At 40.3% G+C, this 27,580-nt stretch overlaps 3 protein-coding genes across 5 annotated transcripts in view; 1 reads left to right on the top strand and 2 right to left on the bottom strand.

Annotated features, from left to right (window-relative positions):
* Positions 1–1,120: 1,120 nt before the first annotated feature.
* Positions 1,121–9,973, bottom strand: dpm2 (dolichyl-phosphate mannosyltransferase subunit 2, regulatory). 2 transcript variants are annotated; one of them, XM_078425785.1, is made up of 4 exons: positions 9,741–9,973; positions 6,655–6,744; positions 5,879–5,981; positions 1,121–5,061 (listed from the first exon to the last, which is right to left on the bottom strand). In XM_078425785.1, the coding sequence occupies exons 1-4, from the start codon at positions 9,741–9,743 to the stop codon at positions 5,003–5,005; spliced, it is 255 nt and encodes an 84-aa protein (XP_078281911.1). In that variant the 5' UTR covers positions 9,744–9,973; the 3' UTR covers positions 1,121–5,002. The 2 variants fall into 2 exon arrangements, with proteins under 2 accessions (XP_078281911.1, XP_078281909.1); XM_078425783.1 differs by lacking the exon at positions 9,741–9,973 and adding an exon at positions 8,294–8,828.
* A 344-nt stretch (positions 9,974–10,317) lies between these two features.
* On the top strand, positions 10,318–17,738 carry LOC144608219 (uncharacterized). The gene is made up of 4 exons (XM_078425782.1): positions 10,318–10,377; positions 13,645–13,811; positions 15,594–15,809; positions 17,011–17,738. The coding sequence occupies exons 2-4, from the start codon at positions 13,655–13,657 to the stop codon at positions 17,157–17,159; spliced, it is 522 nt and encodes a 173-aa protein (XP_078281908.1). The 5' UTR covers positions 10,318–10,377; positions 13,645–13,654; the 3' UTR covers positions 17,160–17,738.
* A 567-nt stretch (positions 17,739–18,305) lies between these two features.
* LOC144608406 (early estrogen-induced gene 1 protein-like) overlaps positions 18,306–27,580 on the bottom strand; it is an 84,953-nt gene continuing 75,678 nt past the window's right edge. For both annotated transcript variants that reach the window (XM_078426137.1, XM_078426138.1), the window contains exon 11: positions 18,306–27,030. In XM_078426137.1, the coding sequence (XP_078282263.1) occupies positions 26,985–27,030 (46 nt within the window). In that variant the 3' untranslated portion in view covers positions 18,306–26,984. The remainder of the gene's footprint in view (positions 27,031–27,580) is intronic.

Raw genomic sequence — 27,580 nt, 5'->3', positions numbered from 1 at the left:
AGAAAATCTACTATCCAAAGTGAAAAAACTGTTCTCTTCCCCGAGTCAGAGCATGATAATCTCCTTAATGGCAGCAAGGGAACCTATTTTCTTGGTTGACATTGCTAAGAATGAAGTCTCCATTCTTCTCAACACCAATAAACACGCAGGATGTAATTTACACTGATCATCGACTGCTATGTTTTGGCAAAGCTAAGCCACAATAGCATCAGCAAAACTGTTAAATATTAATAACTCACGTAAGGTTGCTAGGAGATGATACATGTACTTTGCAAGATAGTATTCCTTTTATAGCCTTAAATATTTGAGAACTGACAATAATTTAAAATGCATTATGTTTCCTACTTCCAGTCTCTTTTGAAATTCCTTACATTTTCACCACAAATCTAAAAATGATTTATGTAAATCATTGGTAAAATTAGTCATCCTGTCATTGAATTTCTCTCTATCTTGTGGCTTTTTCACCTGAGGAATGACAAATTGGCAAGGTGGTTAATAATGGGATGTGGATCAGAGAAAAGTCAGAACTTAGAGTGTGCAACGTGCTGTAAGGGTCAATAGATATCAGGCCCAAAGGAATCTTGGTATCATTGGGTGAGATCGGTAGTCCGAGGACAAACAGAATATAACTTTGATAAAATGGCATATAATAGCCATTGATTATTTTTGAAAGTCTGGACAGATGGAGGTTTTACCGAGTTAAAATCTTGGAATTCCCCACCTACTATCATTATTGGAGCATCTCTACACAAACTACAATCATAAAGTAGTCAATACTTGAATGCAGCACAAAATAAATGCTGCCCTTGCCAGCCTGAAAATTAAATTATAAAAGAACTAGGGATTACCTTTCGTCCCCGAGAGACTCCACCATATACAGAATCATCTTTTGGGTTTGGGTGTTTGTAGTAAACAAGCTGGTGCTAAACAAGGATTAATGTCGAACATAATAATCCTTGATATTTAATTTAGAATTTCATCTGTTGCGATCATTCCAAACTTTGATCACATGCAAGATCTGTGACAAAGGAATAGTGACAAATTGTGTTTATGCCAATGTTTCACATTCAAAGAGAACCAACTATAAAGACCCTGGAAAAATAAAGACAGAAGAAACATCAAAACTAAAAACATTTTATTTTGTGGCACTGCACGGTAAGCCAAGTTCAGCACATCCAAATGCAGACTTAGAACCATACCATTACTAAGTGACTTCAGGTAATCGGACAGGGTGAAATTATAAAACACAGAGCTCTGAAACAAACAATTCAGTCCAAATGTTCCGTGCTGATGTATAACATCCTCCCAACTCTTAAACTCACTATTAACTTGTTCCTCTGTTGCTTTTTCCCTTTCGTAATTATCTAATTAACTATTACTGCCTTTTTTGCTACTCACCCCAACATTTTGTCGAGGGCTGTTCTAGCAAGTTCTGAATTGCCATTATTCTATGCATAATTAAGTAACCCTGCATTATCTTAATCTCATCGTCATCAGTTTTGATCTCCCCTTTATTCCTACCGTATCAAACTCACGATCAAAGGTCTCAAACACATTAGCCCGCAACTCAACCACAATTTTCCAAAAGAAAGTGCCTGTTCAATCTTTGCTGTTAGTGATACGTCCTTGATTCTGGTAACAATTGCTGCTTACATTATAAAGACAAGACGTGCACATTGTCCTTGGTGTGGTTTAGCCAAAGTATGAACCATTACAATATACATGTTACCCAAACTAATACGACATTTCTATTGTCTCATGTGAATTCATGTCACTTAGCTCAGCAATCAGAAAACTTTATAGCAAACCCACTCTCCAATGAAACAGAACCAAGGCTATAATTGAATCTAATACTTCTAATTATAAATTTCCATAACATACTGATTCTAATCAAACCAGCTGCAGCATGCTATAACTGAAGTAAATAAAACAGCTTCAACCACAACAGGTATTAACACTTTCCACATTTACAGTAAACATGTAGCAGTTTGCAACGATACACAGCCAATTCCAGGGAGAAAATATATTAAGAATAAACAAATATTTTAAAAGCTCACGCAAGGAATAGCTGAGCTGTTGGCCCAGCTGAGATGTGAATGCATCACAAAGTTCTCTGTTGATTTGCTAAGTGCCAGGGTCAACATCATAAGTGACATATGAATAACCACTAGGTAAATGGAAACACACTGCATAAAAAAAGTTCAGAAATGTTTAAAAATAAAGAAACCAACGTTCAATAAGCAGTCCGGCCTATTAATTTATCGCAACAAAATTTGGGCTTGGATGACGGGACTTAATCTCAACATCAATAAAGCTGGTTTGTTGCAGTTGTACGGCGAAGGGTGAAAAAGGCGGCTGCTAGATAAATAAACCACTACGTTCAATACAGTAAGACGGGACCTAAATGAAATAACATATATTCTAAATCGTCAAAAATTCAAAACCATAGAGATGGAAAAAAAGTCATGGTCACAGAGATCACTAAAATCTCTTGGATGATAACAAAAGTAATCAAGAAAGCTGATGGAATACTGATCATGACTGATCTCAGACTAATGTCTGAGATGGAAGTAGATTTTTTTTCCCTGCTTTCCAAGGCACATATTGGCCAATAACACAGGTGCTATGTTTAGATCTGGAATCCACCTTAAGTTGATAAATTGGTCTTGGGAAGAGTCCAACGGAAGATTTATTATTGTAGTAACAAGATAGACTTTGGAAATTAAGGGTTTTCAAGATATTAAGTAAGTTTGGAAGTGGAGAATCTAGGTAATGGGTAAAAAAATTAGAGCCAGATCTGAGTTAAAATGAGTGAACTCTTCTGCACAAAAAGTGGTGGATGTTTGGACATAATTGCAAAGTCTCATCTCTGGAACAGATACGACAGAGATGAAGGAGCCGGAAGAATGAAATGGCAGTTTTACAGGAGACAGAGTGGGAGCAAGTAGAGTTGTGATGCCTGTGTGAAATGTTATTGATGCTTGTCGCTAATCTATCACCTGAGATGGGCATGGAAAGACCCAGAAAAGAATGGATCAGAGCAGACCAGACAAAAATGAAGGAGGGTGGAATCTGACAGGCAAGCCAATGAAGTAAGAAAGTATTAGCAATACAGTAATTTACGTAAGAGGAAGAGTGAAGAGAGTGAGCCAAAGTAAGAGCGGAACTCGGACTGTTCAGCATATCCCAGAGATGGGCTCATGCAAGTTCCTATTGATCAGGACAAAGTAAGTTGTGTTGCTGTACTTCAATGAAAACAGATTCCACAGAGAATATTTTCCATTCAAAAAACAGATGTTTCATTAACCTTTTCTAATTGATGCAACATCAAAAAACTCTAATTTTACAACAAACTGAACATCCTTGTCCTTAATTTTGAAATTATTTTATTTTTCTTCTTTAAGTGCATAAAATATTTTAAAAACTGCAACTGGATTTAAGGCGCCTTCAATCAGCTGTAAAAAAGACCAAATGCAAGCAGATTTAAATTTAGTAATATGATTCCTGTATAACTGTTTCCATGATGTCAATTTATGATACAAAACATGTTTATGATTAGCAAAAAACATTTTCAGCATAACTCTCCCGCAATTCAAGTTATTTCTAAAACACTGTAAGATTAAACCAAGTTACTGGCAATACTCCCACGGTTACTTTGCAACGCAATTACCACTTTGCTTTATTATATGGAACTGCAACAGCAGAGTCAGGCTCTGATTTTACTTCATACACAGCATGGAGTGAAACACCACTCAGTATGAAACAGTGTGTTTGACCAGCAGTCCATTAACTCCAAGTCCGCTCTGAAAGAGGTATGTATTATCCTCAGGTTCCATTGCAACAAGACTTCTTCAGCAGTGCGTTGAAACCCGATGCCTCCATCTCCTAAAACTCCAAGAGCTTTGGACTAAATGGGACATGATCAACAGCAGATAATACGGATAATACACTATTGCATCTTAGATATTTTCTACTACTCATTCAATTTCACACTACTAAGGTCCTGGAATTGTGATACTGACTGCAACACAGTAGAATATGTGTTTAAGGAAGAGGCCTATCACCTTTTCACGGGTAACCTCGGGACTGATAATAGACGCTGACTCATATCATGATAAATTAATGTTTGAAAAGCTCACCACTGTGCAGAGAGCACTCCAGAAAACTGAAATGCTAGGTTTAAGAATGGTTCTTGGATTTCCGTAATTATTGACAAATAGGACATTTTATACAAGAAATGGACACATCAAACATATTTCTGATATATCCAGGAATGTGTATGTCTTTCTCTCTCTTTCCCACACTTCAAACAGAAGGTTTAGGGATTATTCAATTCGTAGCTAGCTATTGGATGTACCTTACATTGATCTCTTTGTGATTTATCACCTAAAATATACTGTAGTTACAAGATTATTCTCAAAAGTATTTTTCTAAAGGTGTGAAAAGTTGCCCTGTTTCTTTCACTGCATATTTGTCTGTGGTAAATGTCAGAAATTCAATTTTGAAGCCATAATTAAGATTAGAAACATGGACATATGATCTTCAGAACAGGTGCATGCTTAATTCATGAGTTAAATATCTTCAACCTGTAGGAACAGTCCGCTTGTTAGCCTCGCCAATGTAAAGCATTTTCAGTCAAATAGTATTTCAAATTGTCCTTTGATTGGTATATTGACAAGTACAAATTCTTAAATTTTGGAAAGAACATTTTTGTTTAGTTTATATGCTTTTCTCTTTGACAAAACAAAATGTTTAGGTTTCACAGTGGCATTGAACAGCTAATACCAGGAAACACAATGTCCAGAACTGGCAGACATGAATCAGGTATTAAGATAGTAGTGCAGATGGTCAAAAAACAGCATGTGACAGTATCTCACAACTATCAATGAAGCAGGTTTATTCTGTTATTTTTCCTTTTGTATTTTAATCCTGTGTTTAATCTGTTTTCCGACCTGGACAAGCTGACAATGAAGTAATCTTGCAGTTCTTATTTGAGTCCTGTTTAATCTGTTTTCTTTGTAGGCTTTCTGTTTTTCCACATAACTACTGCAATAAATGTTCCTGGAATGAGAAGAAAACAGGATACTGTCAACTTGAAAATAGAAACATGCCATTCAGGCCAACTCGTCCACAGGCTTTTAAAAAGTGTGAACAAAGGCCCCGAGAGTTTAAATAGAGCATGAACCTGGCACTGCTTTCGAAGTGTGATGGCAGAGATCAAAAGCAACCATGCAGGTAACCAACTGATGATCCCACAGTAAAGAATCATCCTGGAAAGAGTGGACACAGGGTATCTGCCTGAAGAAGGGTTTCAAGCTTATAGCGTTGCCAACATGTTTTTCCACAGAGATGCTGCCTGACCCACCAAGTTATTCCAGTACTTTGTGTTCTACCCAGGAAAGAGTGGTCATTGCATGGTAGAATTTAAATTTCAGTTTGAGGATGAGAAACCTGGATCTGAAACCAGTATTCAAAATTGTCATGAGGACAGTTCAACTAAAATTGGCTAGGAAAATCAATTTAAGAGTATTGTTCAGCAGCGGTAGATATCTATGGGACTAGCTTAAATGGGCATCTTGGCTGGCATTGATTAGTTTGGCGGAAGGACCTGTTTCTGTGCTGAATGACTTTTACTAGATTTTTTGTTAATTTAATCAAATGTATATTTCTGCAAGGACAAATGGTATCAAATTAAAAGGTTTATAATGTTGCTACTATGCTGAAGGGGAAGGCAAAGGAATTCTGCAAACTACGTCAGTGAAGTACTATGAAGTATAGTTACTGTCAGTTAACTAAAGAAGTCAGAGCAATAAGTGACGGGCAGAAATTATATTGAAACAAGTACTACGCAATGAGAGGGAGAAATCTGAGCACTTACCCACTAATAAAACCAGGAGCAGACCAGCAACAGCAGGCAAGATCACGGCATATTCTCGTGGCAAGAAATAGCTGTGAAGAATATGTCTACCATCCACAAATGGCTGCAAACACAAGAATTAATTTGATCAGCAGATTTAAAGTAAGATAAAGTGCAAAAGTCATTTGGAGCAGATCTATGAAAGGGGGGGAGAACAGGCACAACAAAATTATTATTCTTAGGGCAGAGCCTCAAATCACTAGTGTCTGATATTATTCCCTGATTATTTCTAAGGATTTTTGATTTGTGTATTCCAATAATCTATGTGCTTGATAAATAGCAGTAGAATATTTTGTGAAGTTCTGAGAATATGAAAAATGGGCATTCAAATCAACACAATTTATTTTTGCCTTGGAAGAATAACTGCTAGGCAAATAAATTAAAAATAGGTTATAATGTTTGGAAATTAAAAAATGGCATTGGTAAATTATACATGAACATGGCATTGGTAAATTATACATGAACGTGTTGGATTGTTACGGAAGCACAGTTGGGTAGAAGTCTGCCATCTTCTTTGTGACTGCTGCCCACGTGGACTCTTGACTGCCTTGTGAACTAGTTTCTAAATCACGTACAGGACAATAACTCGGTGTGGGTAAATGTGGGTTAGCAACACCCATATCCCGGGAGTAAATAAGGATTAATTTGTGTATTTGGATGACTAAATCAGTAACATAAGCATTATGCCAACATTACTTAAGTTAATACATCACTACATTTTAAAAATCAATACTCACCAACACAATGACCCATATAGTGTAGTAAGTGAAAAGTATCAAGCTGAAGCCCACTAGTCCCATCCCGACTACTTGGTCTACTCCTGTAGCCTGAGAGTGAGAGAAAGAGAGAAATTTGGCAAACAGAACGAACATAGTTCTGTCATCTCTGCTGCACTACATAATTGTCGAAGTCATGTCAACGTCTACACAAGTATCAGCTCCTTCAGAGGGCCATGTAGCTTTCCAGCAAACATACCGACTGCTCCAAATGCCACAGCTTTAGCGCAACAAAATACACCATAACATTTTACAGGTGTGTTATCAACAGCCCACTGGCCATGTATTCAAACAAAAAGTGCATCTAATATGCAAAATACCCTAACCGGAGGGATTACTCACAAATGTAATACAGAATCAATTCCTTCAAATTTAGTTTAGATCTTTTTTAATGGAAGACGAGGGGTCTAGCAAATTAACATTTGCTTGAATATGCATTGAGCATTCATGGGTTCTAATAAAACACAGAATGGATGCACCATATAGAAATACCTCATGGTGTAGACCATTTCACTCTACGACATTCAGATTTCCTGCAACAGCCTCCGTGGACTCACTGATAATTGCTGCCGATGTAGCAATCTGTCCCAGTTGCACATTATTTATTGCCCAGTTTAAGATAAACTGTATCATAATCATCATCATATAGTACTTTATTAGCCAAGTATGTTTTGCAAATTACGAGGAATTTGATTTGCCATATAGTCATACAAATAAAGAGCAACAAGACACCCAAATAAACTTTTAACACGAACATCCACCACAGCGACTCCCCGACATTCCTCACTGTGATGGAAGGCAAAAAAAGTTCAATCTCTTTCCTTCTTTGTTCTCCCGCGATCGGGGCACTCGAACCTTCCGTTGTCAGGGCGATTTTGGCTCCCGCAGCCGGCGGTCGAGCCCTCCGCGTCGGGGCGATCGAGCTCCCACATGGGGGGGGGAATCTCAGCTCCCCGCACCGGGTGATCGGACCCTGGGTCGGGGCTGGTCGAACCTTCTGTGACTTGGAGCCTCTTGATATCAGTCTCTACCCGAGACTGCAAGCTCCTCGATGTTGAAATCTGCAGGGGTCGATCCCAGAGGGCATCACATACATTATGGAAAAGTGGGGGCAAGGGTTAATAGGATGGAAGCCAGTCTTCTACAGGCTCATCACTTTGTTCTATTCAGACCATATTTACAGTGATTTGTATCAGGAAGGCTGGAAATATCAAGAATCAGACTCTCCCCCTCAATCCCCCTGGTCCACTTCCTCTGCCCTTTCTTTGTAGCACCCGAGCAGATGAGGAAAGAGCTGAGCAGACTCCGTCCACGCAAAGCCAAGGGTCCCGATGGTGTCATCTCTAGGGTGATCAAGGCGTGTGCCAGCCAGTTGTGCGGAGTACTCCAGCATATCTTCATCCTGAGCCTGGAGAAGGTTCCTGTGATGTGGAAGACATCCTGCCTGGTTCCTGTACCAAAGAGAACACGTCCCAGCTCTTCCAACGAGTACAGACTGGTGGCACTGACTTCACACATCATGAAGTCACTTGAGAGGCTGGTGCTCACTCACCTACGACCCCTGGTTAAACCTCACCTGAACCCCCTGCAGTTCGCTTACCAAACAAAGATGGGGGTTGAGGGCGCCATCATCCACCTGCTCCATTTGGATAAACTGGGAAGCACTGTGAGAGTTTTTTTGTTTTTTTTAACTTCTCCAGTGCTTTTAAAACCATCCGGCCTGCACTGCTAGGGAGCAAACTGATGAAGATGTGGGTGGATGCTCCATTGGTATCCTGGATCAGTATCTACTTGACTGGATGACCACAATATGTCAGGCTACAGAACTGCGCTTCGGACATGGTTGTGAGCAACACAGGGGCCCCACAGGGTTTGATCTGTAGTTTTTGCACCTTGCCCTTCCATATCTTTAGTCTCCCTCTCCCCTGACTCTCAGTCTGAAGAAGGGTCTCAACCCAAAACGTCACTCATTCCTTCTCCCCGGAGATGCTGCCTGTCCCGCTGAGTTACTCCAGCATTTTGTGTTTATCTTCGGTGTGGGTGAGGGTGTGAACCGAGCCAGGGGGAGAGGAGGATGTAGACCAGGTGGGGTGGGGGGCGGACTGAGCAAGAAGGAATTGCAGATGCTGATTTAAACCGCAGACACAAAAAGCTCTCCAGAGATACTGCGGGACAAGCAGCATCTCTGGAGAGAAGGAACGGGTGACGTTTCAGGTCGAGACCCGTCTTCAGACCGAGAGTCAGGGGAAAGAGTCAGACTAGAGATACGGATGGGCACAAAGAGCATGTACGGTGTGAAAAGGACGGGGGGCTGCCTGCCCGCCTGGCGTGCGGACACTTCTTCCACGCCTTCGCTTGCTCCGATCGGAATCGAACTGAGCAAATTACTGTGGAGGCCAGGCCCGGGGGAGGAGAGGGGGGAAAAGAAGGTGTGTGGGGAGGAGGAGGCGTGGGGATGTGGGGGTGGAGGCGTGGGGGAGGAGGGGAGGCGTGGGGGAGGAGGGGGGGCATGGGGGAGGAGGGGGGGCATGGGGGAGGAGGGAGGCGCTGGGGAGGAGAGGGGCGTGGGGGGGGGGAGGAAGTGGGCTTGGGGGAGGAGGGGGGCGTGTGGGGGGAGGAGGGGGGCGTGTGGGGGGAGGAGGGGAGCGTGTGGGGGGAGGAGGGGGGTGGGGGGGAGGAGGGGCGTGGGGGGGAGGAGGGGCGTGGGGGGGGAGGAGGGGCGTGGGGGGGGGGAGGAGGGGCGTGGGGGGGAGGAGGGGGCGGACGTGGGGTGTGTGGGTGGAGGGGGGGTGGGGGGGAAGGAGGTGTGGGGGTAGAGAGGGTGGGGGGAGGAGGGGGCGTGGGGGGTGTGGGTGGAGGGGGGGAAAGGAGGTGTGGGGGTAGAGAGAGTGGGGGGGTGTGGGGGAGGAGGAGGGGCGTGGGGAGGAGGAGGGGGCGTGGGGGAAGGAGAGGGTGTGTGTTCGGGCTGGGTGTGGACCGGGGGGTCCGGGGCCGCCACCACCGGGTCCGCCTCCACCCCGCCCCCGCTCTGCGCGCCTCTCACTCACCATGGTCACCACCTTGCGCAGCGGGTCGTCAACTTCCAGGTCACGGCCCGAAGTCGGTCGGTGGGTCACGTGGGCCGCGCCTCCCGCTCCGCCGGGCAGCTTCCGGGAGCCGAATGTGCTCCCAACTTTGCTCCTCAGTCATTGTGCATCGCGCAGCTCCCGGCCTGCGGTAGGCGGGCCGACCCAGAATGCCCTCTGATCACGGGCGCGCCCGCTCAGCCAATCGTTCACCCACCGCCGCCGACGATGTCGGCGAGGCAGCGCAGCCGGACAGAGCGCATGCGCGACCCGCAGCGCCCGCTGCTGGGAGACCATGGTAATGATCGCGAGCAACCCCTGGAGTGCAGCTCACATCACTGCACAGCCTCCCCAAACTCTGCTCCACATTACTGTGTGGTGGCAGCGATTGAATTCAGAGTTCCAAAACCTGTTGGCACAAGGAACTGCATATGCTAGAATTGAATTTCAATGCCTCCACCCACGCTTTGTTCAGTCTGAAGAATAAGAAGGACTCGATTCCTTGGAGCGCAGGAGGATGAGGGGTGATCTTGTCAAATCATGAGAGGATTAGATCGGGAAGATGCACAAAGCCTCTTGTCCAGAGTAGGGGAATCGAGAACCAGAGGACAGGTTTAAGGTGAGGAGGAGAAGGAGGAATCTAATGGGAACCTGAGTGGTGACTTTTCACACAAAAGGTGATAGGCAGAAACATGAAAAAAAAGTACGGGAGTAGGCCATTCGGCTCTTCGAGCCAGCACTGCCATTCAATATGATCATGGCTGATCATCCAAAATGAGTACCCCATTCCAGCTTTTTCCCCATATCCCTTGGTTCCTTTAGCCCTATGTGAACTCCAAAGACGTACAGGTATGTAGGTTAATTGGCTGGGTAAATGTAAAAATTGTCCCTAGTGGGTGTTAATGTGCGGGGATCACTGGGCGGCACGGACTTGGAGGGCCGAAAAGGCCTGTTTCCGGCTGTATATATATGATATGATATGATGATATGAACAAATCAGCCCGAAGAGCTAAATCTAACTCTCTTGAAAACATCCAGTGAATTGGCCTCCACACTCTTCTGTGGCAGAGAATTCCACAGATTCACAACTCTGGGTGAATTCTTTTCCCCTCATCTGAGTCCTAACAGGCCGACCCTTATTCTAAAACTGTGACCCCTGGTTCTGGACTCCCCCCAAATCAGGAACATTTTTACTGCATCTAGCCTGTCCACTCCCTTAAGAATTTTACATGGAGTATGAAACGAGCTGCCGGAGGAGGTAGTTGAGACAGGGATTATCGCGACGTTTAAGAAACATTTAGACAGGTACATGGATGACATGTTTAGAGGAATATAGGCCAAATCCAGGCAGGTGGGACTAGCGTAGATGGGACATGTGTGGGCACGTTCAGCCAAACGGCCTGTTTCCACACTGAGATTCAATGACTAAGGGTCTCGACCCGAAATGTCACCTATCCATGTTCTCCAGAGATGCTGCTTGATCTGCTGAGTTATTCTAGCATTTTTTGTCCTTTTGCTTCTTTATCCAATTTTATCAGAATATTATTCTTCGTGCCTACCAGATTTCTCTTTAAATGATTCGTGCTCCTAAATCACTCATCCATCTCCTCTTCACAACTTACTTATTTCTATCATCAGCATATTTAGTAATCACTCCACACCTTCGCCAAGTCATTCATATAAATAGCAAACAACATCTGAAACCCCAGCATCAATCACGACAGCATGCCAGAAGATGATTCATTTGTGCCTAGATTCCTATTCCGATGAACTATTTAATCTATAATTCACGACATTACTTTCTGCCCTATAAACTTTTATTTTCTGTGATAATCTTTAACTTGGCACATTATTTAATGTCTTTTGGAAATTCAAGTGTATTTAAATTGGTTCCTCTTTGCTGACAAAGAAGTCAAATTGGTCAAACATAATTACTCTTCAACAAAATTGTGTTGACATCACTTGATAACCTTGCTTTTCTTAGTATCATATCATATCATATATATACAGCGCGGAAACAGGCCTTTTCGGCCCACCAAGTCCACGCCGCCCAGCGATCCCCGCACATTAACACTATCCTACACACACTAGGGACAATTTTTTTTACATTTACCCAGTCAAATTAACCTACATACATGGTACCTTGATGCCATTGGTCATTTTGCTTATCCTTGTTCACGCAAACGGCTAGAACCTGATATCTATTGGATAAGTATAAATATTCTCTGGGGAATAACAATCATAACATGATAGAATTTCACAGTAAGTTTGAGTGACAAACAACCCAGCGCTCACACGAGACTGCAGACGCTGTAATCTGGAGCAACAAAACAATCTGCTGGAGGAACTCAGCAGGTCGAGCAACATCTGTGGATGGAAAGGAAATGGTCAATGTTCCCGGTGCAGGGTTTTAAACCGAAACATTTCACCATTTCCTTTCGATCCACAGATGGTATTTGAGCTGCTGATTTCCTCCAGCAGATTGTTTGCAACTGCTCTGGGGAGACATGGTTCTACTGTTGCCATCTGGTTCCTCCTAATTTCTTCACCCATAGTCAAACGTTCTGTTCCTGTTCATTGACCAAATCTACCATAGATAATCAGAATCTACAATACGTAATACATATCCTGCAATGAAAGAGTTGCTCAATAAATTTTCTTCCCCTCTGATACATTGCAGTACCCAAAGTTCAGATTCCAGTTCACCAGTTCTGAATCTAATTTCCTCAAACTGCAGCTACCTATTTCAAATGAGACTTGCTCTTGATATGACGATCACCTATTATTATCATTGAACATTTTCCTCTGGCTTTTTGTAATATTTAAGATCATAACTCAGTTTATTCAATTTCAACTTTACATTTTGCTATGCTCTGCACTTTAGTGAACTTCAGAGATAAAACAAAAGAGTCTCCATCCACAGATGCTACCCGGCCTGCTGAGTCTTTCCAGCACTGTTTTGCACCAGTCTCATGGTCAGTCTCAGTGTAAAATAATTATTAGTTCTAGCTGACCACTTCAAATAGTGCATTATGGACATCTGTTTTGCACTGTTATGGTTACCTACTACTGTTATTAATTTATTGATTATTATTATATATTTGTCTGTGTGTTGTGCTAATGGGCTTTTTAAGCTGCAGGTAAGAAATTAATTTGTCAGTTGCCAATACATATGACAATTAAACACTCGACTCTCTCGAGGTAGTTTAAAGAATTTCTTCATGGAGAGGGAAGGAACTCCAGAGTTTGGAACTACGCAGCTAAATGCAGGGTCATGAATGAGTTAATTGATTAAAATTGAAGATGCACCAAAGCATATAATCATAGTACATAAATCTCAGATGTTTATAGGGCTGCAATGAGTTGGAGAAAATGAGCAAAGTAGGAACTTGAAAATAACAATTATAAATCTGTGGAATTTTACCTTGATCAATAAAAGAGGCAGCGTTATACCAATGAGCTGTGGAGGGTTGCACTAACCTGATGATTTCACTTCGCAACTACAATTTCTGTACCAATGAACGACTGCAAAGAGTGTCCTTTTAGTTGCCGACTTCAAATAAACACTCCTCACTGTTGCATCATTTTAAACATAGATGCGTTGTGAGGAATTCCTCTCCGAGATGCAGAATACTGGGGTTGGGACTTTCGGCTGGCTATGCTTGCTGCTGATATTATGGCCTTCTCCCTCTTTCTCGCAGAGGTCAGAATGCATTAAGCTGAATTCCTGCAAATGTATAATGAAGGATGGATCAGGAGTAATTAACCTAGCAGCAGTGGGGGACGATAATGGATTTCTGGCAAGGGGTAAATCTCTTACAACTAGTTCGTCTGGGGATTCTGATCTTAATATTCTCTACTCATTTAGCCCTTGTCGTCCATTTAGTGAACCTTTCATGTTTGCTTCTGACTGTTCGGATGTGGCTGTTTGCCTGATCATCAGATACCAAGCCCAAGGGAGAGAGAATGTGAATTTTCACAACTATGGAAGGCACAAGCTGAATGAGTTCAATTATGATAACAAGTCAAAAATACTCACTGTCACCTATTCAGGTAAGATTTCTCATTTTTTAAATATTTGATGTGAAGGACCCATACATAAGATTTTAAAACAAAACTTGTAAAGCTGGATGGATGGAGCTGGTGGGTCTGTTCTTGTTCCCGATGTTCTAAAATCAACAGGTATTAGTCAAGTGGGGACACAAGGAACTGCAAATGTTGGAATAGTGAGTGAAACACAAAGTGATGGAGGAACTCAGTGGGTTAGGCAGCATCTGTGGAGGGAACGGACAGGTGATATTTCAGGTCAGGGCTCGTCATCAATCTGAAGGGGCATCCGGACCTGCAATGTTGTCTGGCCATTCGCTCCACAGATGCTGCCTGATCCACCAAGTTCCTCCAGCACTTTGTATTTGGGTCAAGTCTTAGAGACCATATAAAAAACTGAAGAGGTTTGCACAAACAAGGAAATGTAGATGCTGATTTACAAAAAAAAAAGACAGAGTGCTGGAGTAACTCAGCAGGCCAGGCAACATCTCTGGAGAATATAGATGGGTGATGTCTCAGGTCAGGATCCTTCTTCAGACTTAAGGAAATTTGTGCTCTTGTAAAGATTTATTGTGCATTGAAGAAATAGGAAAGAAGGGCAAGTGTAGCCTGGGAGGAATTAAGAGAAACAAGCCAAGATTATAGCATTCCTTGTATCAGCAACAACACAAAGCTAACCCCCAAGTAGAAAATTCCCTCAAATTTCTGACTCTCAAGTTTAAAACCTACCGCATCAAAAAAGCTACTATAAACTCTTTCCATTGTAACTTGTTGTCAAATTGTGTTTGATAACTACTGTGAAGTGCCTTTGCCTGTTAAATATAAATGCAAGTTATTATTGGGAGATGGCAGGTACAGGTTACTGATTGTGGATGATCAGCCATGATCACAATGAATGACGGTGCTGGTTCGAAGGTCCAAATGGCCTCCTCCCGGACCTATTTTCCATGTTTCTATTATTATTATTACATGGTAATATTGTAAATCGCTGAATAGTACTTTTGTAGTGTTGTTTTTGGAATTTTGATATGGGAAGGGAGAAGGAGTGTGCAAGAAAATCCAGTGACAACTCTGCCTTTCCTCCTTCATGATCGTCCTTACACCTTAACGCTGCCTAGGCTTTGATAGTAATTTTCTCATTATGTCCATGTCAGCTGCCTGTATAAAAATCCAGTGAGCTTCCTTTCCCCCATCCAGACCTTATAGACCTGCAAATGTTTTTCCCAATAGACTGTTCCAAGCAGAGAACTCCAAACCATAAACACATTTTGCATAAAAATACTTTTTCTTAGATAACTGCACCACAGTGTTACTTTGTTCCTTTCAAAATGCACTTCACACTCGATTGCTTTAAATTTAATTTGCTACTTGCTCGCCCTGTCTGGCAGCGGATCTATGTCCCTTGGCAGTCTCCGTCTTCTAGTTTACTAAGGCTCCAAATTTAGGGACATGGTCAAATTTTGAGATTTTCTCCACACACATATAATCAAGTTATTAATCTGTAGTAAATATAGTGCTCTGTAATACTTACATTAGAACATTACTATCCTCTATTTTTCACCATTTACCTTGATCTCCTTGTTCAAGCCAATTTCAGATGAACACTACTTCTGATCCATTCATTCCACAATTCTGGAAATCAGTCTTTAGATTTCATATCAAATTATCTGATGGTTGAAGTGTTTTGGCTTATTTCACTGATCAAAAGGTACCAACAACTGTAAATTATTTTTGTTGCTTCGCTCACTTGCAGCGCATAATTTTAATTCTCTTCTTTATACGTTGCAGCATCACCCAGCAGTTCACGGCGGACAGTGGTTCGATACATCTGCAGCTCCAGTCGCTCAGTGACTCCCTCTCAAGAACCAGAGAACCCCGATGTGTTATGGATTTCTATCAATAGTCCTTGTGCTTGCCCCAACAGCTGCAAGCCTCCTGAAGTGGGTCCAGGAACCATCATCTTAGTAGTGTTCAGCATAACTATTACAGCCTACTTCTTGTTTGGTGGGTTAATGGTGGCTTGCAATCAAGCAGAATTTTTAACATAGAGGTCCTAATGTGATTCACAGGAATCATCAAAACTCCAGGAGGAAAATTGAGGAGGTGACCAAAAGTTAAATCAAAACTTGTAGTGATGTTCAAAGAAGTGCAGAGACGTTGGAAAGGAAATGCAAAGCATTGGGGGCTCGATTATTAATAAGATTTGATATGTTGACAGCTGGTAGTGACCTGGGTTTGATCCTGACCTCAGATGCAGTCTGTGTGGAGTACGCACGTTCTCCCTGTGACAGCCTGGGTTTCCTCTGGGTGCTCCGGTTTCCTCCCAAAGACATGCTGATCTGTAGATTGCCTCTATCAGCCTCTGTAAATTGCCCTCAGTGTGAAGTGAGTGGACAAGAAAGCAAGATAACATAGAAGTAGTGTCAATGGGCGATTGATGGTCAGCGTGGACTCAATGGGCCAAAGGGCTTGTTTCTACACTGTATCTTTCGATCTATCAAAACTTGGTGACTTATATTATCTGCTAAACTTGCTTTGCATTAAGGGGATGGTGGACAATAGAAGGAACAGCATTAATTGTGGGTCAAGGATGGGACAGTGGTGGGGCGGGGTTGATATACAAGCAGCCAAACATAACTTTATCATGGAGAGATATGCGGTGGAAGGGGAAGATCGGCAAATGATTTAAACCCAAGAATTTAAAGTAAAGTGTTTTTAGACCACAAAACATTATAGATCAATTAGCATAAGATGAAGCATGACTACAATTATCAATTAATATACTACCTTGGTAAAGTGACGACATTCATTCAATGGTGGGGAGTGGGGTGGGTGACAGCTCAGTGTACTGAAATAGTGTTGAATGGTCCGAGCCGTTTAACCAATTCAAATAAGTACAGGAACATGCTTGTTGTCCAGACTGATATTTATCCCTCTTCACTAAAACAGATAATTTGGCAATTTATCGCGTTTCAAACCAAAGAAGTTATCTCTATTTTGCCTTAAAGAACAGAACATACCTTAAGCCATTCTCGTTCATTTTAAATGCTGTTGGACCTTGTTACTAACAAGATACTCCAAACAATATAGTTTATTTGGTGCACATGAACCCTTAATTTGCTAAGTCCCTTGAACCGTCAAATAATTATTTGTTAATGGTAACATGGAAGTGAGGAATCTGAAGTCTCTCTGGTTATTTTCTCAGGCTTGTGTGCATTCGATCCAGTCAGAACTCCAAATGGCATCGAAATTATTCCCAAGGAAAACATCTGGTTAAGCTTGTGCTTTGCGTGTGTGGAAAGAAGAAAGAGCACAAGACAGAGACATAACCGATTAAGCAATATCCCAGATTAGCTTCATTTGATCTGCAATGCACACCCACAACGTATTTGCTGCAAAACATTCAGATTTCATGTTTCCTTCCCTGGTCAGATCAAATGTATTTAAAAAGTGTTGTTATTTTATAGAAGTTAGCTCTTCAGCTTTGAAAGACAAACTAAAGCATGTTTTGGGAATATTTCCCCATAGAATTAAAGACAAATAAATCCCGATGGTGTATCAATTATTCCCAAAATCTTTGCGCTGAGGTTCTGGCAAATGGTTTTCAGGGACCCCTTGTTAAAACCAACACTTTGGGAGTTAAACATTTTAACACGAGGTTGTGAGTAGAATATTTATTGTTTATGAACTCACAAATCAATCATAGAAATTCATCCAATGTGTTGTAAGAATTTGAGAGTACAATTACTATGTTAATCAATTGGCAATCCAGAACCCTGAATGAATGACCCAGTGAATAGATTCAAACACATGGCTGCTCAGAAATTTCTATTTTCAAATTTATTATTTTTACAATCCTTTGAAAATTTACTGGAGGAAGGGCAAGATCTTTGAAGGATTACAAATTGGCTAGCTTTATCACTATAGCTTTATAATGTGGACATGGCACACTGAATGCGCTCTAAAGCTGTAATATTCTATGAGATGTTTGGAGTTTCTTAAAAACTTTTGAAAGTGTTCACTGTCTAGTTATTTGTTGAACACTATCAGTGCCTCAAAGAGTTGAATGTACAACCTGATATGTTCAAAGCTATACTTTAAGGAATCAACTCCCTTATGTATGCTGAATTTGCCATCGGCGGACAATGTTATGAGCTAACAACTATTGTTAAGTTTCAAGAATACGGAAATAGTTGGGGTTGCAGTGCAGGACCTCTCCAAGGTCCTCTGTTGGTACGATGGCAACAAGTGACCCGCGATGCCATCCAGCAGATGAGCATACTGCCAATATAGACCATGTTGCCTAGCGTAGGAGTTGATCATTTAGGCAAGTGATTAGGTCTGCAGAACCATAACAGGAGCCAAGGAAGTTGTGAAATAGTAATGATTCCTTAATATAACCACTTTGCACATCATTCAAATTGGGGTACTCCTGCGAGTGCAAAAAACCCATATTTTACATTTTTTTAATAAAATAAAACTCTTTTTGCTAAACACAAAATAACAGCTTTTATTGTTAATACAGGTACCCAATATCATTTCTCAGAAAACACAGTATTACATGATACTGTCCTATAGTTACATTTTTAAATATGAAACAAATAACCTTAATACAATTTTCTTTAACCATTGTGCATTCTAAACATATCCAAATGTTGTACAATATTCCAGCTGATAAACATTTCTATAAATTCCACATCCTCTGGGCACTTAAGAAACCTGTACATCCACCTCCATTGAATCACAAAAATAAGTGTCTAAATATATCATTTTGAATACATTCTATTACACCTTTTTTTAACAAAATCATAAAAATCTTTTGTCATCATTCAACTTTAGTTGAGAGTTAGGTCATTTCAGAAAATGTTAAATCCATCTATTGAAGGGCCTGGACTCCCAATGCATAGCTTCAAATCCCCTTCAGAAACACAAAATCGCATACGACAAGTGGAGTGCCAGATAGCCACACAACATTTGCCCTCAACAAAGACCTGATTAAAAGACGTTGATAAAAGTAATTTATTTTAGTCTATTTAACGTGCTACCCAGGTACAGGTCACATTCAGCAGTCCCGTTAGGGTTGGCATTTAAAGAATAAAAATGGAGTTAAAAACAAACATGAAATAAATTTGAAAGCAGACAAATTTTAAGATTGATTGCTAGTAATAACTTCTAGAATCTGCAAAGTACCCCACTCCTCTTCCACTTAGTATATAAATGTTACAAACAAACCTTGAGAAAATTCAGGAACAAGCAAAATTTACTGGGGAAGTAACTAATAATGTTTTGATGTTCAATATAAAGCAGTACACTGCATAACCAGCTTTGGAAACAATTTAGTCACTGCACAATTTGTGAAGTAATCAGTAAAACTATTATATGTCTTTAAAGAACTATCAAGCCTCCAGAACAGATAGTAATGATTCATGAAGCGCACAGTAGATTTCAATTCTTCCTTTACTTCCTTCTCATTCTGAAAGTGGAAAGCATGGGAACCGAGCCATTTTACAACAATTAAATGATGAGTTCTCAGTTAACTATGAAGTTCGAATGGATTTAGCTACATTTAATTTACAAAAAAATGCACAGGAAATTTAACTCAAGTCCCTTAACAACTAAATGTTCTGTCCTCTACTTCCAATTACATTAATTGCTTATTTGCTAAAGAAATGTAGAATCTCAATTCAAAACATCTCCCTCCCACCAGCACAAAAATTAACAACACTAGTTGCATAAATTAGTTTGAACCAAATGGGAATTAAAATACATCTTTAATATGAAGCACAAGATACTGTAGATGCTGGAATCTTGTGCAGAAGACGGTGCTAAAGTAACTCAGTGGGTCAGGCAGCATCTCTGGAGACCATAGTCAATGTTTGGCTGATTGAAGAAGGGTCCCAAACTGAAGTATGGTCCTGACAAAAAACATCACTTATCCATGTCCTCCAGAGTTGCTGCCTGACCTGCTGAGTTACTCAAGTATTTTGTGTTCTGCATTTAGTATGAAGTATGTTTACTTCTTGTTCTCAGCTTTTAATCATTTGTAAAAGATTCAAGTAGAAAATACTGGGATGCACTATAGATAGACAGCTATTTATTACGTGACATGAAACATCATAACCTTGCTTTCATTCATCATTGCAGCCCCTCTTCAAAGAGGGAAAGAACAAGTGGAGGTATGGGAAAATTACAATCAAAAGGGTTTATGGCTTTAAGTTAGATTTAGATTTATTATTTACATCTCATTCTTTTCAACTACCCATTCCTTCTCAATCCACATTAGAATATACAACAAATGATTTAAGACTGGACAGTGCACCATAGCTTCAATTGATTCATCATCACACCAACCATGGAAGGCGTTGTACAACTAGTGCAATTAACTGCAACCAACTTTAATCAGTTGTGTTCAATTGTTACTGCAATATCTTAAGGTGGTCTATAAAACCTTTGAAATATTTTTTAATGTTTTGCTGACTGCTGTGGATATACCAAGGTAATTCATATAGGCCACAACAGCACCTCACTATTCATCATTATCTTAAAGACTGGCTTCATCAGTGTGGCTAGATGGCACTCCACTATCCAAAGTCAGAGGAAGTCACAACAGTCCAGTAAAAATTCTCATTCACTGTAATACCAAAAAAAAGCTGACTTTTTAGAAAAGAAAATTAGAAACATAATCAACACTTAAATGCAATGTTCTAAACATTTTTTAAAGTTCATACAGGTAGATAGATGGGTGGTGCCATGATTTTAGGCAAACCACTCATCATGGCAAAACAAAACAGAACCCAACTAGCCTGCTAGTTGCAAGTACTGCGATACATGGCAAAAACACCTCTCAGAAACATCTTTAAAAAAAGAGTTCCTACAACAGTGGTCAAAATTGGACAGTTTCACAATCAAAAGCAATCACTTAACAGTTAATTAAGAAAAAAGTCATCAACGTTTGATTGGCAAAAGAAGTTGGTAAAATAGTGCACCTGAGCTCTAAAATGGATTAATAGCTAATACAGTATCTTAATCATGGACTGAATAAAGCAAACTCAGGCCATACCCTACAAAAGCAAAGTTTCTTCAAGTCAATAGTGGTCTTTTGGAACTCACATTTGTTGGTGCATTGCAGTCCCTTCATCAACAAGAAACCCGATGCCTTACATTATTCCAATCAAAACGCCCTGCCTTCCCTTTAAAGTTATGGTTATTGTGTAGTATTGTAAGTAAATGCAATTTCCATTGTGGCGACTGCATTTTAGATCTGCCCTTCTTAATCCCTAGCTTGCGTGATCCCTTACAAAATGATGTTGGAGGTGGCTTAATACTTCAATGATACTATGGCATAGAGGAAGGTGAAGGAAGAGAAAAAGCTCATCTACCAGCTTCTCAATCAAGAAACAAAACCAAACCAGAAAACAAATGGATTGGAAAGGCGAGGAGTTTTCAAAGATATATAATCAAAAGACTCAAACTACATTTGATGAAACAATGTCATTTGATCACATCAGTTATCAATACTTTGCTTTGGTTGAATATAATTGGGTATTTTATTGGCAATGTCAAGCCACAGAATAAGCAGAGCTCAGATTCAGTGACAAGGAGACACAAGGAACTGCAGATGCTGGAATCTTGAGTAAAACACAAAATGTTGGAGGAACTCAGTGGGCCAGGGATCATCTGTGGAGGGAATGGACAGAGGACATATCAGTTCGGGTCTGAAGCAGAGGACCGACCTGGAACATTGTCCATTCCCTCTACAGATACTACCTGACCTGCTGAGTTCCTTCAGTTACTTAAAGTGAATGACAATGTAGTTTGGAATTTATGCATTCAAACCTCTGTACAAATTAAAGTTACCTCATTCAGCGAGCCCTACAGTAATTTGTGATCCTACCTCCGAAAACAGGAAGTAGAACAAGAAAAGTGCTTGAAAAAATGTTTCATTTGAAAATAATTTACTTTAAACTTTGATTAACAGAACACCTTAATCTCCAATATTCCGTGTGATTGAAACACAATAAAAGTTTGCTAATTTGAAACTTTGATTTGTGGGGTTTTTTTAATGCTGAAAATATTTGGATTTCAACATTACCCAAAAAGTTTATTAACTTATTTTAATAAAAGAATCAATGGGAAAGGGTTGTATATTAGGTAAACACACGTACTTACTCAAGTGATTACTTTGATGCATCAGGAGTTATACAAAAGATTTTCTATGGAATTTCTTATAAGATATAATAACAGTTTGCCTGTAGGATCCTGATCCAACATTCAAAATGTATTTTTAAAAGTTAGAACTTGGTTTAATATTTGTATCTAGACATGTGTCACAATGCAACTACTTTGAAGATAGAGAATTCAAATCCTGAAATAATGGGTTTGAAATTGCTGGCCATTTTGTGGACAAGCATTGTGAAATAGAACAAATGTTGATGCTGGTGACTACTTTTTACAAGTAAAACTTAAACAAAACAAATAACTACCAGTAATTAACTATTTAAAAGTATTTAACTATTTTTTATTTGATGAACGATTACATTTTTTTCACTATAATTTTGTCAGAAGAAAATATTGGGTATCAAATCTACAGCTTTTATTGAACATACATTTATAAGCTAGCTGCGCTTCAAGCCCATCAAAACTGTCACAATACAGGCATTTATCTGGTGAAATTTTCCAGATCCTGTTCACAACATATGGAGAATTCCAATCTGGCTATTTATCACCCAATCTGTCTACTCTCAATCAACAACACAGTGATGGAAGATGTTGACAATGATGCTATCAAGCGGTATTTACTTACCAATAATATGCACACCAATGCCCAGGTTGCATTTCACCAGGACTACTTGGCTATAAATTGTAGCATGGGCCGCACATGGACCAGATAGTTGAATTCCAGAAGTGAGAGCAACTACCCTAACATTAAGGCTACATTTCACCCAGTGTAACATCAAGGGACCCTGGTATAACTGAAGTGAATGTCGCCAAGGAAGAAAAAGATCTCCAATGGAGTCATACCCTGCATAAAGGAAGATGGTTGTGGTTGGTGAAGTTCAGGGCATCACTACACTCCACAGAGCCATGTTCTAGGCCCACAAATATTTTACTGTTTTATCAGTGGCCTTCTTTCCATTATAAGGTAGGAAGTGGAGATGTTTGCTGATGAATGCAGAATGTCCAATTTCATTCATGATTCTTCAGCAAATTAAACAATCCATGCCCACACGCAATAAGACCTAGACAATATTAAGACATGGACTGATAAGTGGCAAGTAACATTCACGTTTCACATTGCAGTGACCTATGACAAGCGAGTCTAACCATTTCTCCTTAACATTCATGGGCATTATATTCACAGTCCTCTACTGCCAACATCTTCCAAATCACCAATAACCAGAAAAGCAACTGGCCCATCAACATAAAATCTGAGGCCACAAGAGCTGGTCAGATGCTGGATATTCTGCAGCGAATTATACATTTTCTGATACCCCAAAGCCTTTCCACCATTAACAAGGCACATAGATGGAATACTCTCCTTTACATGAGGACAGTTCCAACAACTTGCAAGTTCAACACCATCCAGCTTGATTCGTAACCTATCCTCCATCCTTAATTTTACTTTACTACCAGCAGACAAGTGGCTGCATGGTGTAACAATCTACAAAATACAATACAATTACTTGCCTTGGCTGTGCCAACTGCACCTCCCAAATCTACAAACTCTATCAAAAAGAATAAGGGCAGCAAGTGCATAGGAATACCATGACTAGCATGTTCCCGTTCAAGTTGCACACCTTTTTGATTGGGGGAAAAAGTCATTGTCCTATCATTGACAGGTCTAATTCCCGAGATTCCTTCCCTAACAGCTGTGTGGGAATAGCTTCACTAAGATGCAGTGGTTGTTCAAGACAGCTGCCCTTCAACAGCTTCTGAAGACCTATAATAGGAAATAATCACTGGACTTGCCTGCATCATCCAGATCCCAAAAGAAAACTGACACAAAAATAATTTGTATGGAGTGTACTTGTAAAACACATTTTTATGGTAATATTAAACATCTGTGGCAGTTATTGCTCTATATTGTGTGTGGCATGGAACAACATTGTTACTTTGAAACAGGAGGATTATACAAACACCTCCCTTCAAGAGTTTTAGACAGACCACTGCTGCAGCAATGATTAGCCTAAAACCATGAATTATGCATACTGAGAGTGTGTTAAAATGCAAGGTTTGAAGGATTGGAGGGAAGGACGTGGACCAGGGGAGGAGGAGCAATGGAGATTGGAGTCAGCTCAAGAACCAATAGTACCAAAGTACAAAATAGGTAAATAGGTGCAAGTATGCACTTTAATCATCCAAGTAACAGGGGATCTAAACATGCCTTGGCACTAATGCCAAACTTGTTCCTTTTTTCTATTAAGTAAACCACAAACCTGAACTGAATGAAGCCTGAAGTTACATAAATGAATGTACAAAATGCACCAGTAACCACTCATTAACATTTTCTTTAATAATTTTGTTTAGTAAAAGGGGGCTCCTAAACCTCTTCCACAAGCTTTGGGTGGTTGGGTGGTTGATTCTTCTTTCACTCAAGTGCCTCAAAATTGAATTCAGCTCATTAGCTCAAGTGCATTGTGGTTAACAAGTTTGGTTAATCACCAAAAGATTCCTGGCTTAAATGTGCACAGTACAAACATGCTCTCACGTGACAGAAATTCTCAATCTCAGCAGTAACAGATTTGTGGAAAAATGGAAATAAAAATGACTACTACGCTTCACTCTTTGTGTAAGCATGCCCTCACCCTGGAATGTCAAAATCTAGAAGCCAATTTTTTTTGAGGTGGAACTTGACATGGTGGCTATGTTTCCTCATCACAACCAGCAGAAACACCATGTTCAAATGTCACCATATTTTTTTAACCTTAATTATATACGCATGCTGGCCAAATGGGCATTATTTTACGGCTTTGAGAACCTTTGCTGTGGCTAAACTATTGTTCCAAAAAGATTAATTAAACAAATATGTTGACTTAGAAAGTATGTTTAATCATCTGTGAACCTGCTGCCTATGTTACCTAAATATACCCCAGCAGGTAAAAATTGTTATTTTTTACTATGCATTCATAGATAACAAGCTAAAGTTTTTGTTTATACTAGTTGTTACAGAACAGTTATTAAAGCAGTACAAAAATCAGGACGTTATTCATTGCAGCCTTGTGTTCTAGGCCTCAATATACCACAGATACAGATCGTGTACAAGTTAACCATTCACAGTACGTCAATCAAGCCACAATATTCACAGGTGACATGCAATAGCAAGATGACGTGGATGGTGCAGAAAATGTTAAAATCTTCAAAGTGCATAGCTAACCACTGCCAAGATATTTAGGAGCAGAAAATGACATCACAAAAGAGCAAAAGCTTCGAGACATAAATGATTGGAGTCATTTGTTTCATCAGAGGCAACAATGCTGATGGCAGCAAACTGGCTCAGAACTGCAAAGTCCAAGATCTGGACAATTAGAATACTTACTCACAGTCAGCCAGAGACGAGCAGTAGATAATGGATAATGTACTGTATAATTGGAACGTGTAATATTCATCACTAGCAAGAATGTATTGTTCCAGTAGCAGTGTAAGGAAAACAGTTATTAATGCTGTGCAGCAGATATCTACCATTAACTTGGGGTTAAACTCTTGGGGTGAAGGGGTTGTTTATTTCATTTGACAGGTCTAGAATCGATTCTGGAAAATAAATGTTGATTTGGAAAGAAACCTTTGTTTAAGCAAACAAAAGCCTGTAATAAAGGACACTTACCAAAGGACTGAGGACAATCTCCATTTTAGAACAGCAGCTTGTGCTCAAAATATAATGTGGTTTTAGAAAACATCTGCAAAGCAAGGATCGCCTGTTGTTTTATGGACAGTGGGTGTAATTCAAAGCCAATATCAGGGATAGATGTCTAGTTCAATGATCCACCTCTCGTCTCTGCAGAATATACTCGTATCTCTTTCTGATAAAGTTATTATAATTACACTAGATGCCACTTACGTGTAATTTTTTTTCCTTGAAAATTTCACACCAGCTATTGTCCTTTAAGTGTTCATTAAGTACAGGCTAAAACACACGTTTGATTTTTATTCCCCTGCACCATAGATTTAAAATTAAAATTAAGATGAATGAACTTGCTCCCTGTCTAAAAAGAAATGTACTCCTTTAACATACATTATTAAAAGAAATATTAGCTGCACAAAGTTGCTGAGTCCCTGCCTAGCATAAGAAGCATCAGAAGACATGAATAAAATCATGACTGAACAAAACAAAGTAACATCCTATAACTTGATTTCAGGGGAAATCCAACACCCAAAGGGTACTCAAATACTCAGTGCAAAGACTTCACAGTATTGTAAGCATGCCTTAATGGCGTCATGGTTGACTCATTGATTTGGAATTGGAATGATCAGAGTTTTATTTGGGATTGGATCGCTATGCTTATCATAAAACGTAGCTCAATTTTTCCCAGACACCTGGTTCTGATATGAAAAATTATGGTACTGGAATTCTTAAAATTATAGGAAAACTTGTGTGTTTTCTTGTGATCAAAATCACAATCTAGTTTGTTCACTAGCAGTCCTGCCACACAGTGAAGTTTGCGGTAAACACAATTAAGATCTTTAAAGACATTTAAAAGTTTTTTTTTTCCTTAATATCACAGAAAGTTTCATGGGTTAACATGCTTAGTTCACAACCTTGGTCTGCAGATTTTTGCAGGAGAGATCTTTTATGCATGCTCTGGTCTGACATGAAATAATGCCACAGCATCTCATTAAAAAATTGTCCCCTTTTCAAGTGATCACAACCAGATGGCATAATCTAAATATTGCGTTTAAAAGGATTTCTGAAATAATTTTTCAAAGTCAAAAATGTTTTACCTACAATTCAATCCCAGCATTGGTTCAGTAAATTTTGCAACATAAAACCAATTGCCTATCACTCCAATGCAGTGAGAATCAACATCTGCCAAAACTTGGGGCTATTGGATGGAAACAGCCACCCTCTTCCTCCAGTCCAGCTGTGTAGGTGGGCGGCATGATCTGGTGAGAAGATTATATGTGCAGTAGACAAGGAGCTTGAATGGAAAGTGGTTAGTAGATTCAGAATGACCCCCAAGCTTCTCAACGGCTCTCGATAACAACAGGTTCAAAGATACCTGCTGACACCCTGCAATGAAAGGAACATTTGCTTATTCCTCAATGCAGAATACAGACGAAAAACATAGATTTCCATTAAACAAAAGCTATTATGGAGCATGGGCAAATTTATAACGGATTTCAGGTGTTGTGGATTGAGGCTTCTGTCCGTGGTGGCTGTTTGCGGGTGGCGCACAGTATGGTGTTGGGCAGTGGAAAGATGTCAGTGGGGAGAGAGTGAGCAGTAAAACACTCTTGAAGAGCGTTGAGGCATGCAGAGTACCGGGCCTGTCCCTGGCGCAGTGTGCGTGGGGCTGGGGCCTCTGTGGCTCCTTGGCCTGTGAATTCCTGCTTGTTTACCCCCCCACTCCACATCCCTTGGCACCACGTTCTTCCCACCTGGCCTTGGGTTAAACTAGTTAATATTTACTCCCTTTACTCGGTTCTAGCGGATGATTCCCAATAACGGACACCATTCTCCCCCCCCCCCCCCCCCAATGATCCATTATATTGAGGATTTATTGGACTAATAGGATCACCTGTGTCCTCAAGCTTTACTTCTGCTCCTGCAATCATATATT

The sequence above is a fragment of the Rhinoraja longicauda genome, chromosome 31 (genome assembly GCF_053455715.1).
Source record: "Rhinoraja longicauda isolate Sanriku21f chromosome 31, sRhiLon1.1, whole genome shotgun sequence".
Classification (NCBI taxonomy): Eukaryota; Metazoa; Chordata; class Chondrichthyes; order Rajiformes; family Arhynchobatidae; genus Rhinoraja; species Rhinoraja longicauda.
The sequence above is the reverse complement of the archived record's forward strand: the minus strand, read 5'-3'. Positions and strand labels throughout refer to the sequence as shown.

What these genes read in the sequence shown, in the direction of transcription:
- dpm2 (XM_078425783.1), bottom strand. Translation starts at nt 8,338, where the DNA reads ATGGAGCAGGTGGATGATGGCGCCCTCAACCCCCATCTTTGTTTG. An exon ending in CTATATGGGTCATTGTGTTG is followed by an intron (nt 5,982 to 6,654) that starts GTGAGTATTGAT and finishes TTGTGTTTGCAG; the next exon opens with CCATTTGTGGATGGTAGACA. An exon ending in GCTCCTGGTTTTATTAGTGG is followed by an intron (nt 5,062 to 5,878) that starts GTAAGTGCTCAG and finishes TTCTCATTCCAG; the next exon opens with GAACATTTATTGCAGTAGTT.
- LOC144608219 (XM_078425782.1), top strand. Translation starts at nt 13,655, where the DNA reads ATGTTTGCTTCTGACTGTTCGGATGTGGCTGTTTGCCTGATCATCAGA. An exon ending in ACTCACTGTCACCTATTCAG is followed by an intron (nt 13,812 to 15,593) that starts GTAAGATTTCTC and finishes TATACGTTGCAG; the next exon opens with CATCACCCAGCAGTTCACGG. An exon ending in TACAGCCTACTTCTTGTTTG is followed by an intron (nt 15,810 to 17,010) that starts GTGGGTTAATGG and finishes TTATTTTCTCAG; the next exon opens with GCTTGTGTGCATTCGATCCA.